The 15,362-nt window shown below is 40.3% G+C and overlaps 2 protein-coding genes across 12 annotated transcripts in view; one reads left to right on the top strand and one right to left on the bottom strand.

Moving 5' to 3' along the window:
• The window catches only part of Gas2 (growth arrest specific 2), a 130,984-nt gene extending 126,683 nt beyond the window's left edge, over positions 1 to 4,301 (top strand). For 9 of the 10 annotated variants that reach the window (XM_021263934.2, XM_004851567.4, XM_087211530.1 and 6 more), the window contains one exon: positions 3,132 to 4,301. In XM_021263934.2, the coding sequence (XP_021119593.1) occupies positions 3,132 to 3,350 (219 nt within the window). In that variant the 3' untranslated portion in view covers positions 3,351 to 4,301. Of the gene's footprint in view, positions 1 to 123 lie in introns of all 10 variants that reach the window. The other variant, XM_087211533.1, reaches the window with a different exon arrangement.
• Positions 1 to 14,447, bottom strand: part of Svip (small VCP interacting protein) — a 35,278-nt gene extending 20,831 nt beyond the window's left edge. Inside the window, exons 1-4 of one of the 2 annotated variants that reach the window (XM_004851569.3) lie at positions 14,278 to 14,447; positions 13,566 to 13,616; positions 12,960 to 13,073; positions 6,917 to 9,482 (exon numbers count right to left, since the gene is read on the bottom strand). In XM_004851569.3, coding sequence (XP_004851626.1) covers positions 9,468 to 9,482; positions 12,960 to 13,073; positions 13,566 to 13,616; positions 14,278 to 14,331 — 234 coding nt within the window. In that variant the 5' untranslated portion in view covers positions 14,332 to 14,447 and the 3' untranslated portion in view covers positions 6,917 to 9,467. Of the gene's footprint in view, positions 1 to 6,916; positions 9,483 to 12,959; positions 13,074 to 13,565; positions 13,617 to 14,277 lie in introns of those variants that run through there. The other variant, XM_021263935.2, reaches the window with a different exon arrangement.
• Positions 14,448 to 15,362: the final 915 nt, after the last annotated feature.

Below are 15,362 nucleotides of genomic sequence, written 5' to 3'. Positions count from 1 at the left end.
TTGTTCATAAATATATGTATACATGGATTATAGGTGATTAGGACCTTGGTAAAGACTATATCAAGAAAGGGCTTAGTGACAGGTGTTAATGCATTTATGTATGTATTTTTGTTTGTAACGTAGCTTAGGATCAGCAAAGGAAAAGAGCAGAAGGCTGGCTCCAGTGCACCAGAGAAGCATTTCACAGTTCTGAAAAATTTATAAGGACCCACATTTCAGAACTGTGTGTGGATCCAGAAGAAAGATCAGGAAAAGGGCTTAAAAGTACCTTTGGAAAACTGGAAAAATAAAGCACACTTTTAAGCCTGAGACATCATAGGATCCTTCAGAAGAAAGCAACCTCCTTTCAGAAGAAAGCAATGTTATATTAGCAAGGCCCCAATCTTAACGTCTCCAGTGAAGCAGTGTCTCAAGTAGGCCAGATGAAAATGTTTTACAGGAAGTTGTATCTCTTTCTAAAGGGGGAAAAAAATCTCTCCTAATTGTATGGTGATTATATTGCCTGTGCGTTGCTTCCGTGAAAAGCTTGAGTGGGAAGATGTTCAGCATACGCCTTTGCAGAAAAACAACTCTGCAGTGACTGCCTACAGAATGCAACCAAGAAACAAAGAATGAAATAATTACAGGAAAGCCACATTTCAGATTTCGAAAGGAGAAAACGACAAGCCAACACATTCCCTGTCCACCCCTACCCACGATCATGAGCAATCATTCCATCAACAGAGCTCTTAGAGATTGGGGAGATGCATATGCCTCCTTCGCTGCTCTTCTCACTAAAGCTTATGAAAGCTTCAGCTTTCATAAGCTGAAACCATACTTCAGAAGACTGAAGCTACTCACAAGAATAAAATGATGTCCATTAGCCTCCACTTAGCAATGTAGAAAAATGAACTTAGATATAAAGGTATTTTCTGCTGATCAGCTATTGAGAGTTTGGAAAATATTGGATTAAAGTCCATATCTTCCCTAGGAAGATGGGAAAAATGCAACTCCTGTGTTACTCACATTCACTACGACTCCATTTCATGTTGAATCCACTTAACGGAGTTCAGCAGACTCATTGAAAAAAATCTGCAAATAAGCCTGGTGTGGTGGCGCATGCCTGTGATCCCAGCATTCAGGAGGCTGGGTCAGGAGGATGGCCATGAGTGTGAGGCAGCCTAGCCTACATAGTGAGTTCAATACCAGCCTGAACTACACAGTGAGACCCTGACTCAAAGAAAAAGATTAAAAAATTAAGATAAAAAATAAAGACGTCTGAAGATATAGCTCAGTACAAAGGCCATAGGTACAATCTACAGTACCAAAATAAATAATTAAAAAAATCTGCAAACAGATTGTGTAGCTAAATGATCAGTATATTCCAGGTTCAAAGATATTTCTGTTTCTGTTACTGTCATCCCGAGTTAATCCTTTAAAACCTGCTCTTACTGGTGGTTCTTTCTGGTTGCAATAGCTTGTCCACAACCCATTATATCTGCTGAGGATGTTCGGAATCAACACATAAGTACAGTTAGCAGGGGTGGGAGTTTGAAGAAGTTCAGTGAGGAGCAAGGCCACCTCCGGTCCAGGGTGGGCAAAGGGTCATATGCCACTTGCCTTTGTCGTTTTTCTCCGAGTCCTAATGTTTGCAGTACAGGGATGTACTCCTGAATATGAGGATACATTGAACAAATTATAATAACTTTAATGGATTTTACTGATTTAGTAGGAACTGTCATGAGGCAAGCATTACATTGGAGTCAGGAAATCTGAGTCCTACTCAAATCATGTTGAACATCTGCTCCTCAGTGTCTTCATCTGTAGAAGAATTTGGCACTTCTGGCTAGACCAGGAGAGCCCACAGAGTTGCAAGCAAAATCCCAACTCTGCCACTGTGCTTTATATTTCAGTTGTGCTTTTTGAGATTTTATTCAGTGGGCAACTCCTAACGCGAAAATAAAGAATTCTAGCTGAAAGGTATTTCCTAAGCTTCCTTCTATGCTAAAATTCTTTAAAAAAAAATCTAAGAATAACCAGTAGAGTTATGCTTAATTCTTGCTGAGTCAAATAGTTCCAGTCACTGTTGTTCATATTTTAACAGTTTACATAATATTTTTTATTTAAAAAACTGCCTCATGTCAACCACGAGTCAGAGCTTTTATTTTGATTCTGTAAATACACTTATTAAATTCTGTGAAAACAAGAAACACATATGCAAGATTTTGTGGCTATAGGCACAGAAAAAGAAGGTCACTATGTTTCTTCAGATTCTCAAAGGTTAAATGAAGGTAGTACGAGTCCAAGCCACCACCCCCTGGATGGGAGTCAACAAAGTCCAGAGGCCAGGTTGACAAAGAGTGAGAGAAATCCAATGGGATTTTCCAGTATCTACAGTGAAATGCTTCCCTAGGTCCCACTCGAAATTCCTTCCCTCCCAAGATTACATGACCACTACCCATCCATACAAGTGTGGGTGGGAGAAAAAGAACCATGTATTGCTCACTCTTTAAATCTACAGCTTTGGGCTCCTGGGTCTAAAGGTAAGTTGTTTTCTTTTTTCGTTTGTTTTGTTTTAAATGTATTCTAAAGCAATTAGGAGGCATAACACTAAAGGAAAACATAAATGTTTAGCTATCCAAAAGCACCTTGCCCTGAATGGCACAGATAAAGCCTGGGGAAGATTGCAGTTTCCTTGAGTGCATTTTCAATTCTGTTGCATCACATATTGGCATGACTGTTAACATTATAGTCCTCATGGTCTTCTAAGTCCTGGTGGAGAAGGAAATAACCTGGTGGGAAGAATGAAGCACTAATTTGAGGAAACAGGCAGGAACCGGAGGCAGTGATGAGAGCTTTAATGGAAATGTCAGAGAGAAGCCTCCAAACCCACTGAATCACACAATGAGAAAGACCTGCTGGGCCCCAGAGGCAAAGGTGGACTCTGGGGAGGTTTACCTGACATGCACTTGCATGGAGATAAAAAGGCTTTTCTCATAAACTACACGCTAAACATCTCCAAATACCACATAGGAAAACAGTGGGGCTAGAGATTTGAGACGAACAGCACTAATTTCACTAGAACTAGGGGTTGGTTCCAAGTACTGTAAGGATTCTCAGAACGTAACACTTTTCCTCTTCTTTCATTTCAGATGCTGCACAACAAACATGTCATGGTGCGTGTGGGAGGAGGATGGGAAACTTTTGCTGGGTATTTGTTGAAACATGACCCCTGCCGAATGCTGCAGATCTCCCGTGTGGATGGCAAAACATCCCCCATCCAAAGCAAATCTCCAACTCTTAAGGACATGAATCCAGATAATTACTTGGTGGTCTCTGCCAATTATAAGGCTAAGAAGGAGATTAAATGAAATTAATTAGTCACCTCAAGGGGACTCTGATAAGGGGCTATATCCACATCTCCAGTGTAGTCAGTTTAGTTCACATGCTCTGAAATCCACTTTGGAAAAAGGTGTGACAGAAAAATGTCATCATACTGAAATACAGTAGCACTATTTATTTTTAATGCTTCTCTGTAGGAAACGACATTATTAAATTCGCAACTCAGATTTAAATTAGTTAAATCGTAGGCAAATTATTTCTCAATATGTGAGCATAGTATTTAGGACACAAACAGTATTAGGAGGACAACTCTAGCTGTAGATGCTAAAGACAAAATGGTTACTAGGAGAAAACACTTAGGATTTGTGGAAAAGTCAACAGAAAGGGCCTGCTGTATGTCTATGAGCGAAAGCACCCCAGCCATTTTTATAATTGCAGGAGTTTTAAGCTATTTCTTACAAAATGATGATTACTTTGATAATGTGCTACTAAAATTATCCAACAGCACTATCAGTAAGTGCAGACTATTAATCACAATAATACTTTCCTGGAAAGGCCGCTTCAGAAAAGTTTACATTCATTTGGAAGATTGCCTTAAAGTTTCTCTCTTATCTCTGACCAAATATCTGAGGTACTTTTGGAAGTTTTTGGTATACCCCTTAGAGAATAGCTGATGAATTTCACACATTCCTAAGCACATGGCTGTGTTTAGAATGACTTAGTGTAATCCACACACATGGGCTGATACACATTTATATTTTGATAAGTGAATTGTACAAATTGTCGACTCCTTATCATTATAAAGCATTTTTCTTATTAAAATATATCTTTAGTTAATCCTACTTTGCTATGCTGTCTAGTAAATTCACTGTAGCTAATGATGTTACAGGCTTGTGTATATCTTGTATACCTAGGACAAGACAAACAGCAAAATATTGTCCTCGCTGATGCAAGAATTAAAAAGATAAATGTTAAAAATGTTATCTGTCTCTATACCAATTCTTCAACCTGAAATAGTCTTCAAATAGCTAATTTCCCTGAGAATTATAAGGAAAGCTAAATTATGCTACTTAGAATCTCTTCATATTGTGGAAGTGAGTGTGGTGTATATTCTTAGCAGAGGGTTTAGATTTTATCATGGGTAGTATACCGTAAGTGCTTCTCTGAATATCATAAATACATACAGGTATCATATCGTAAGTATCAGAAATACAGGTAGTTAGCTGATTTTTTCATTTCTGAAAAAAGAAAAAAAATTACTTTCTCCTTCCAAAAGCTCAGGGAAGAGGAATCTGTCATGTGACCACTTTAGTAGTACAACTTTTTCATTGGAAGAAATTGAAATAACAGCATGGTATAATTTGGTGGCACTGGAAGGGGTGGTAATCATTCTTGAAAACGAACGTCAATGCAACATAAAGAAAAAAAGAGAAGAAAAGCTAAAGGTTTTGTGGAAGATAAAATCATCTCGACCCAGTCATTAATCCTATCTTTTTAAATATGACGCTGAGTTAATCATTATCACACTAATATTAACACTAACTTTTCTATATCGTCATTGAGTTTTCTCATCCAAACTTTCTCATGTGGTTAAATTTTTCCCATAAGCATACTCGTTTTTAATATTGAAGGTTCATTTAGTTCAAAAACAAGTGTAGCTCATCAAAAACAATATTGATCTCTTTACTGAACCGTTTTTCTGAACACTGAAGAGCCCATTTCCATGTCTTCTCTCCCATCCAGATGTGACTGGATCTCTTGCCACCGCCTCCTTTCTGTGTTCAACACCAGCAATACAGCATCTCTCTGGATATCTTTCTTCACATATCTTCCACCATAGGTCAGAAAAGTCTTCAACTTCTAAAGATCTATTTGTTTTTGTAGATTAAGCTCACCTGAATAATCCCCTTTAAGGTTAACTTGATCACATTTACAAAATCACCTCTGTTTTGTAAAATAACATAGCATAGGTTTCTAGCAATAAGGCATGAATGTATTTGGGGGGTGAAGAGGATTAGGCCTGCATCATTTCTAAGATGGTCTTTTTCCTATTTCAATTTTTTAGTACACTTGTAGTACCTAATGATTACATTCCTTGTGGGGAGTTAGTACATGTACATAACACATCTTAAATTATATTTTTCAGCTCCTTCCTCTCTCCTCTGTCTTTTGGTCTTCTTTCCTTTTGGAAAAGGTCTATCTCCCTATTCCCTGTTATGTGTATTTTGCTCTTTACTTCTATATCAGTGTTTCGTGTAAGTACTGCTAAGAACTTGGTCACAATGGACACTGGGGTCTGGCTGCTAAGGGATCATTGAAAAGGGTGTGGAAAAATAAGACAATGTTCAGAAGAAAATGAAAAAATGTAGATGGCTCTTGTTGACTCGTGAAGACAGGCCAAGCACCAAGTAGGCTCGTCTTACCTTGCTCTCAGGTAAATAAATATAAGACCCATGAAAGGATGATGCAGAGGGGTTATATGCAAATGAATAAAGGATTAAAAAAATCTCAGTCCAGAAACCTAGCTGAGAACAGCAAAAAAGAAGCAACTGAAAACTCAAGTCCAAGCAAATAAACAATGAGGAAACCACAGTCAGATGCTATCAGCAGTGGGCAGAGCACACTTGCCCTGAGGTTACTGAGTGGTCCACTGCTGTCAGTCACTTAGCTGCTCCTGGAGTGGATGGGCAAAATCCCAGGCAGCCCATACAGGACAAGTGGCAAGGGTGTTCGGATCATAGACCCCGAAGCAGTGGCTTCACTTTAGAACTCTGGGAGCTACTCACTTTGGACTGTTGAGATTTTATTTGGAGGAACTCTTAGCTGTCTTGCTTAGAGATTGTTTTGTAATAGCGAAAAAAAATTTAAAAAGTAGATGTAGAGTGTAGAAACCTCAGACCATCTACATATTCAAAGGAAAGAGTACTTTTGTAACAAAAGTTATCCAAGGTGCAATACCCACTTCATAAGGTAATGGATATTGTCAGTGAAAAGACAATTCTAACATTCTTTCTTCCCTTAACACAGTTATAGCTACAGGACTTTAAGTCAAAACTGAGCATAACCTAAATATGGTGGTACAAAAATAGCCATGTAGTTCAGGATATAACAAAAGTACTACATCCAGGTCAAAGAATTTACGCACATTCAGACCTTAACCCAGAGTAGTCATATTTTCAGATAATATTTGCCTGGGGAATTTAAGCTGTTTTGACTTGTTGGACATGAACTTCTGTATCAAAACAAAACTTCTTTAAAACCTGCTATACACACAAATGTCCTCTGTCCGTGGCTTTTTACAAAATTCAAAAAAAAGGGCCTTATCGTGTTTGAATCAGTTTAGAGCATGGACAATATTCAAAGAACTTGAGATGCTTGCCTAGAAATGTTAAAGAAATGTATTCTGAATTTCAACATAGATTGGCAAGCACACCTGCTTACCTCTTGTTGACTTACCTATACAGAAATTAGTATTCAAAACTGACAAGATACATTTTTATCTTCTAAGGGCACAGCATGATTATCAGTGAAAATTAACAAGTCAAACTTTTGGACAAAAGGGAAATTCAAAGTTTATGGCAATACTCTTAGGGTATTAAGGATGATATACAGAGCCTTTATTATTCTTTTATTTCTCTTTTAAAAAGTCAAGGGATTGGTATCATCACTTCTTTACAGTATAAGCAAACCTATAACTTGAGACTACGAACACAGCAAATAGGCATTATCTCTGTTGTTGTTCTTAATCCCCAAAAGATGAAAGTGTTAACTATCAACCCTAGTTCTAATTATTTAAGATGTAGTAAAGATGAAACTTTGTTAAACAGAGACAGGTAAAAGAATTTTATAAAGGAAAACATATAATTATGTCCCCAAAAGACAATAAAGAATTTATAACAAAACCGTATGTGGGAAATATATTAAATTACATCCTGAATACAACTTATCAAACAAAAGAATGACATATTTTTAAAAACATGCAATGTGTCACAGAGAAGCTGTGTAATAGCTTTTTATTATCAGCCATAGTAATAGTCTAAAGATTAGAATCAAGCTGTGATTTAAGCATTTATATCTTAACATAGTTAGCATACACATCTTACTGTGTCTGGTGTTTTAGTAATCCGGACGGAGGTGTTGGGTGAGGAATTACACATGATGGTCTTCTCTTACTTAAAGTGTTAATTTCAGGAAATTCACTCTCACTGAAGGTTTTCATAGCAATCCATAACTTCATGAGGCAAATATCCAGACGTACATGCATTTCATAGATCATGTACCACTTTCTTACAAGGCATCCAGTTTCCTCTTTTCCCTTCCCCTTCCTAACAATGCTGCTGAGGCTTGAGTGTCACCAATGAGTGGCTGCACGTGTGGTTTGGGAAAAAGCAGATCAGACCCCCAGAAGCAGCCATGATTGGCAGGTGCACTGTCGCCCACTTTCCCCAGAAAGCAATATCCATGCCAATCATTCATGGTTCAACATAAGTTACTGGGATATAAACTGTGGTCAGAAAGAAGATACTATCCCTGGAAATAAACCTGCTTATACAATCCATGCTTTCATTTTTTAAAGGATGTAGTGAAGAGAAAATCATTCTTGCTATAGTAACACAAGAGGGCACAGTTCAAGGATGGTAAGATCTGGTTGTGTCCATACAGCTATTAATTATACTTGTTTCTTCTTGTGTTAGAAATTTAATCACCTTAATAAAGTCAAAAATTTTATTTCTAAAGTGCAGTTCAATGATTTCACAATCCTTTAGGAAAAGTATCACTAATCCTCTAAAGAATGAAGAAAATTGACTTTAACTACATTTTGCTTAGATATTCATTGAGTATTTCCTATCATAGTAGAAAAAGTAATTTTTACACAAGGACTCAAAAGACCTATATTATAGTTCAAACTCTTTAAACATGTGTAATACATTGCAATATAACACAATCTTTGTGGGAGGGTCGAGAGAGAACAGTGGCTCAGTTTCCTTAGTAAATTATGTGAGCTAGTCTTTTTAATTTACAGTTCCTATTGGCATCTAGTATCTACAATTTTAACTCAGGGCTCAGGTATGTGGTCTTGTCGTTCAAAGAGGAAGCATCTCTGACAGTTAATAGCAGTGCTTCTATTTTAACATATTATATATTACAAGGAAAAATCAAAAGCATAAATGTTATGTGAAATGCATGTTCCTAGTGAGAAAAATCTAAAAAGTCTACACATCCTATAGAATTACTTTCTAATATTTTTATGTTTCAAAATACAGTACCTACATATTTCTCTTTCTTACATTCGTACTTGCCTTGGTAATTTCATGTCTGTACAAATCTTACAACTATTCTTTAATAAAAAGAAAAATCCTTATGAAATTTGGACAAATATACTACCACTCACTATAACCCACTAAGAGTCTTCGTTTAACTTATTACATAGACCTTTACAGAACCAAATCTGTTACCATACAGTAGCACATCAGTGCCCTCTGACGGTATCCACTAATACATAAATTCAGCAAAGAAAACTTTTATTATATTGTAATACATGTTAATTTTATAAGGTATAAAAATGGACAATAAATTAGGGGAAATTCAGTATTTGCTTACAAATATCCATTACTTAGTTATAAAAATTTAGTATTCCTTCAGGTAAGCCCTTCAATGAATTTTCACGATTTTCCCTGATGATCGGTTTCAAGGCACTAAGTCTTTAAGTGTGAGCAAAAGTCTTCATACATAGTGAAAAAAAGCCAAACACAAGGCTACGCAGCAAAACTATAAATAGCGAAGATATTTTAAAGGAGGGAAACATAATTGCAAGTTTAGTATTAGAAATGTATGCTGGGTCTTTAAGTGCCATCTGTGTATGCTATTTAGATACATATTTTAACTATGAAAAAATGGCAAATCACTTACTTCCTGCAGAAAATTAAGCGCAGGAACATAAGAATTCAATGAATGGTCTGGCCATTTTCTAAGTCTGCAAAGCGAATTTTTTCCCAATATGTTCAATACAGACGTAGCACTACAATTAAGGGCACTATCAAAAGTTGATTCTATATTCTCAAGGAGAAGACATTAAACGGAGGAAGTCCATTTGACTGCAGATGCTGGACAAAACTGGCAGTAGGCTCATCCATTCATGTTATGCTTTATGAAACTGTCCACTAGAAAAGATCAAAGTAAGAGAGAGAAAAGTAATTTTATTTAAGGTATACAAGAATATAAAAAGAATAAAATGGGATCCAGAAACACAAATGTTCTTTTTTGTGAACACCAGCTAATAATGAAATGAGACAGTGTGGTGCAGTCTGAGGCCGTGAGGAGACAACATTGGGGCACATCGGGGGGGCTGCAGGCAGCTCTCCGTGTGGCCTTGGACAGATCCCCTTCCCACTCCCAGCTTCCTCAGCAACAATCACTTGTGTGCTGGGAGCAGGACACCCTGAAAGAGGGGGAGGCCAGAGGGCCACACAAGCAGGATGCCCTTCAGTGCTGTGACCCCGAGTCACCAGCTGCCAACTACCCAGTCATCAGCAGAGGAAGACAGAAAGAAAACACTACTGAACACAAATAATAGGGAACAGAAGCACCCAACAGAAATGGAAGAATTGTTATTCGAGCCAGGAAGCCAAGAAACGCTAGTACTTATTAAATAATGGGGAGTCAAGGTCTTTTCCTTTCTCCAGTTGAAAAAATATTCCACTTTCTTTAACCAAATCTATTCAATCTGTGATCCGAGGTTTCAAAAGAGCCACTGGCAAGGGACTGCTGATATTTCAGGCTCTTGGGTAAAGCTTTCAAAGTACAACCAAAAAAAATATTGGGTGTTACCTATTTTTCAAAACAGCTATACTGTATCTGAGTAAAAGTAAAGGAGTAATCTAAGTCAACTTGCTGTTCTTAAAACAGGACTTCTTAGAAGGCTGAATACTGTGCTCTTTTCAATCTATAAGAAGGGGAGACTGTCAAAACATACTATTTTCAAGATAGAGTATACTATTCAGGATTTTTAAGCTTTGCTTTTTGTTACCGCTGGACTCTACACATCTCTTAATACTAGTGTTAAAAATCTTTAGTGCAGCGATTCTTAGTCTGGGCTTACATTAAAAATACCATGGGGAGTTAAAAATGCCTGACAGCTAAAACCCAATCTGGCAGACTGACTGGTCTGAGGAGGCCTGGTTTTCTTCCTGAAGCTCCCTTGGCACTGGTGTACAGGAGTTGAGAGCTGCTGCAGAGGTCGGCCGCTGTTCCAGCACTGCCACACCCAGCACAGGCCCTACTCTGCACCGATGTGGTTACCACGGCTGTCGCTTCCTATGGCAATTATGCGGGGATGTGGCAGAGCAGATCGGGAGGTGACGATGTGAAGGGTATGAACACAGAAACAAGAAATGTGATCTGCACTCCGTGCATGTCATGGCAGGAGGTGGACAGCAGCTCTAAGGGATCCCAGGCCAAGAGGTGGAGGGAGGATGAAGATTCTCTCCCCCCTCCAGTCATGTGCGCTGTCCCTGGGGCTCTTTGCTGTGCAGTTGGTAAGGGGAAGGGAGCAGCCCTGAGGCCAGTGAGCCAGGTTGGGGTGGACCCCAGTGGGCAGTGTCAGTGGCTCCGGAGTGAGCCTCTGGGGAAAAGCCCCCTGCCACTGCACACTGGACGGCTCTGCGAGCCACCTCACTAAGGAGGCTGGAGACTCGTTCCAAGACAATACACAAAGAAGAAGGGCACTTTTTACACATGGATTCTGTGTGTGTTGAGCACCTTTGAGGGGACTAGCAGCTCTTAAAGCCTCTTTTCTTTTTAATCTCCAGGATCCAGGCTACAGGTTTAACTAAGAAAGCCCCTTTCTTAGAATTAAAAGCAGGTGTCAAATTCATTAGCTTCCAACAGGTAAAATAAATACCTTAATACTGACGCTATGTAGATTGTAGAATCCTTTTCTTATAAAACTATATGTGAATTTGAATTACTTCCTCTGTTTCTTCTATGAAACAGCGGAACCAAACATCATTTTCAGTTCTATAACTTCCTTTTTATGTATCTGGTTTGTTTCTGAGAGCCCTATATGAATGCGATGTAACTGTACCAAAGAATACTGAAAGCAACAATTTATATTTCTGATAGATTGGACCCTGTCATCTCCCAACTTTACACCAGATCTATATTATTCCTTTATGCAGATATTAAAAAATTAAGCACAATGGCCCCCATTATGTATATACTTTAATAATGAAACCAATTATCATATATATTCTTAAATGTTCACTGGGAAGAAAAATGACTTTCTGAAAGTTTCATCCATTAACTCAAAGTTGATGAAATAACATACAACAGTAATGTAATACAGATAACTCTTATCTCTATGTGACATTCACGAGCCAGAATCAACTCTGCTCAGGACGCCCTAAAACTATATGGCCTACAATTTAGGAAAACAGAAAGTTTAAAAATACTGAATTGTATATAATAAATCCTGAAAACAGGATATTTTAGATAGTATCTCCTTCTTACACATTAAAAAGGGCACAATATTCAAGCCTCTAAGAAGTCCTGTAATAAAGACTTATTTGCATAGCTATGTATGTGTATGTGGGGCTGTGTGACAGCAAAACCGAACCCTAATTATAAAGACAGTAGGTCAGCTCAAAAACATTTCTAAATCACCGATGAGTTGAATAGAATGACTGAAGTTGAGGACACTGTCCATTTCACAAACGTCTTTCCTTTAGAAAGTATTTATTTAAAAAATGGACCAAGAATGGGGCAGAGAATATAGCTCTGTGGTAGATACTTGCCTAGTGCGAACACTGCCCTGGGTTCAATCCCCAGCACCACGAGAAACAAAGAAAAGAAGAAGAACAAAGTCTTAATATGTGAACCCTTATTTTCCTACACCATCACATGTAAAATAAAACCTTTACTGTCCAGTTAGATGGCCAGGATTGCTTCATTTGTCTACCGTTATATAACCAGTATCTAGTTCTGGGCTGGACACACTGAGAGGACTGCAGGGCACTCGCCAGCTGTGTACCCAGTGGTCCAAATTAACATTTATATGGCTATGACAACGAGCAAGAACGGGAAGATCAAAGACCTCAAATCATGGAGTGAAAAAATTTAAGCTCTGGAACAATTTATAGAGGAATCCAGTAATGCTTCATATGTAAGTGGAGACTAAAAGTGATGTCTGTCAAAACAGAGCTGAACTTTTACATTCTTTACCCTTTCATATTCTGCTTGAGTTTTAGCAGATTTAAGACTAGTAATGCCAGGGATGGTGGTAGACTCCTGTAATCCCAGCACTTGAGAGGCTGAGGCAAGAGGACAGCTGTGAATGCTCCACAGCCTGAATAACCTACCTAGCAAGAGTCTGTCTCAAAAAATCAAACCTCCCCTCACCACAAGACAGATTAGTAATAAGTACTGAAGTATTAAAATATAATATTAGAAAAAATAAAAATTATTTTCACTTGAGGAAGAAAGCAAATAATTCCCATGAATAGTAAATAAACATTTTCTAAATTATTTACTTTAAAATTTTCTCACAATGGTATTTCCAGACAAAAGCACTGAATGAATTGCTACGTAAGCTTTCAAAAAATGCCAGTTAAGTTAGATCTCAAATAAATTTTAATACTTACTCTAAGTCCACCTGCTGGTGGAGGCCCAGATGTGGCAATGTGTTTTTCTAGTTTTTCCTTTTTCTTTCTTTTTTCTTCCACAGAGCGAACATCTAAAACCCCCCGAGATGCAGCCTTTAAGAAATTGGATAAAGAGTTATAGAAAAAAACCCCCAAAAGTCAGTATCTGGTGTCCACAAGGTGTTTTTGCTTTTAGGTTTTTGTTTGGGGAGTTGGCTTATTTCAGTAACACTGTATTTCCACAGCAGCCTTACGAAAATAGTCATTTCTTCATTGGACATTTTGCAACCATACAAAAATCTTCCCTAAACTTATTTTACATTTATCACGTTTCACAAGATGTGGGCATTTTATCTTAAGGGAGAATATTATTACAGAAGCATCTCAAATTGTGGAAAACACCTCTGGGCTAATTTTCAACATTAAATGACAAAAATACATTAATGCAACTGATGGACCATGGGAATCCTTTTCAAAATGGCTATCTTTAAATACTGTTTAGGATATCAGACACCATGTACACTAGAGAATACTACTAGTGACAGTTCTGGAGAGTAGAGTACAGCCTTAATTAGCTAAACAGCACGGTTTTATTTCTCTTCTCACCTCCTTCTGTCTTCTCTCTGCAGCCTCTGCAAGCTTTGCTCTTTTCTCTTCCTAAAGAAAATTACCATAAATGTGTCAAAATAAAGCCGAGCGTTCTCACGGGTAAATTACACACCTACGGTCTTTGTAGGTAATATAACAGTCTACAAAAATATTTAGCGCTGGCCCAAAATGTCCCACCAAGGAAGTGACTACTAGAGTTGGGTGCGGCTATATGCACCTGTAGTCTGTTAATCCGGAGGCCGAGGCAGCAGGCTCACTGAAGCCCAGGAGTTCGGTCCCGGGTCTGGGCATCATAGTGAGATTCCCCAACAAAACAAAACAACAGACACGACCTCGGGAACACCTTTGGAACACGCCACTGCCTTTGTTCCGCCCCGCAAGTCAAGGCGTCTTCGCGTTAGCACGTGGGGCAGCACCCAAGTCGGAGGCTCACCAAGCGGCGGTGACGGCCGGGCTGGGCTCGTGCTCCGGGAGCGGGGTGGGTGCCCTGGCGGCCCCGGGGTCGCCCGAGGCGACCCCGGGGCGCTGCGGGGACCAGAGGGGCCCGGAAGCCCTGGGCCGGCGAGGGGCGCACCACCGCCACGGAGAGCGCGCGAGGCCTTCTGGGTCCCCACCGGCGGGCGCCTCACGGCGGGCACCGGGACTGCGGCCTCAGCGCCGCCGCCCGCCACCCAGCACCGCCTGCCCCGGCCCGGCCCCGCCCACTCACCGGGCTCGGCGACCCCGGCTCTGGCTCAGTGGGGCATGGGAAGCACAGCCCCATGCTGACGACGCCGCGCAGGGACGCCGCGCTCAGGACGCCGCGCAGCCCCGCCCCCGCTCTCCCGAGATCCCGCCTCGCGGCGACACCGCCCCGCCCCCTTCGGCCGCGCCCCTCCAGTCTCGCCTCTTTAGGCTCCGCCCTCTCTGGCAACACCCCCTATGCCACAACTCCGCCCCCCGGGACCAGGTCCAATCTGCACCTCATGGCTCCGCCCAGCTACACCCGCCTACTGCTTGGCTCCGCCCTCTGTGACACCACCCCTTTCGGATTGGGCAGAGCCTTGGCCCGCCCCGCCCCTCCCCAGGGCTGGGCCTCAGGCTGGAAACGGCTGCTCCCAGCAGGTGCAGGAGGGGGCTCCCAGAGAGTGAGCGCGGCGCTGTGAAATGTTTGCTTGTCTTCGATGAGGTGGGACTGGCCTAGAAGAACTTAAAGCCCTGCGAGCTGACTTCAGTAGCCTCTGGTCTTTTCCGTGGATCTCAGCACGCATCAGTGGCGAGGGCGGAGATGAACCTGTCCTCAGAGAGGCTGTGTTAGTGTTGGCATCAGTGTTAGTGTTAGTGTTGGCATTAGTATTAGCGTTAGTATCAGTGTTAGCGTTAGTATTAGTGTTATCAGTGGACTGCTTTCTGGTACTGGGAGTCAACTATCCCTCCAGGGACAACACACATTCCTCTTTTCAGGGGTATTTAATCAAGGGCTCCCCAGATTTTCATAAGCATGCGGGTCATATGGGCATCTGGTTAAACTTCGATGCCGATTCAGGTGAAGCCTGAGGTTCATTGCTACTGAATTCACAGGTAATACTGAGGTGTGGAGGGAGCTCTTCTCCACAGGGAGCCTTCTGTTCAGTGGGTCCTCGCATTCTATTAGTTACTCGTGTTTGTGGGAACTTTTCAAACATTACAAAAAGGTAGGAGGTAAAGTGACAGAAAAAACATTTTATTTATATTCTTACGCATATCATACCTGTGTAATTTACATGTCATCCGCATGATTCTATAACTCATGAGGTTTTAATAGGTATGTGCTGT

This window comes from Heterocephalus glaber, unplaced genomic scaffold, assembly GCF_053883595.1.
Source record: "Heterocephalus glaber isolate CG9 unplaced genomic scaffold, H.glaber_assembly_v1.0 deba00001428, whole genome shotgun sequence".
In the NCBI taxonomy this organism is placed as follows: domain Eukaryota; kingdom Metazoa; phylum Chordata; class Mammalia; order Rodentia; family Bathyergidae; genus Heterocephalus; species Heterocephalus glaber.
Note: the sequence above shows the minus strand (reverse complement) of the source record. Positions and strands in the feature narration are given on the sequence as shown.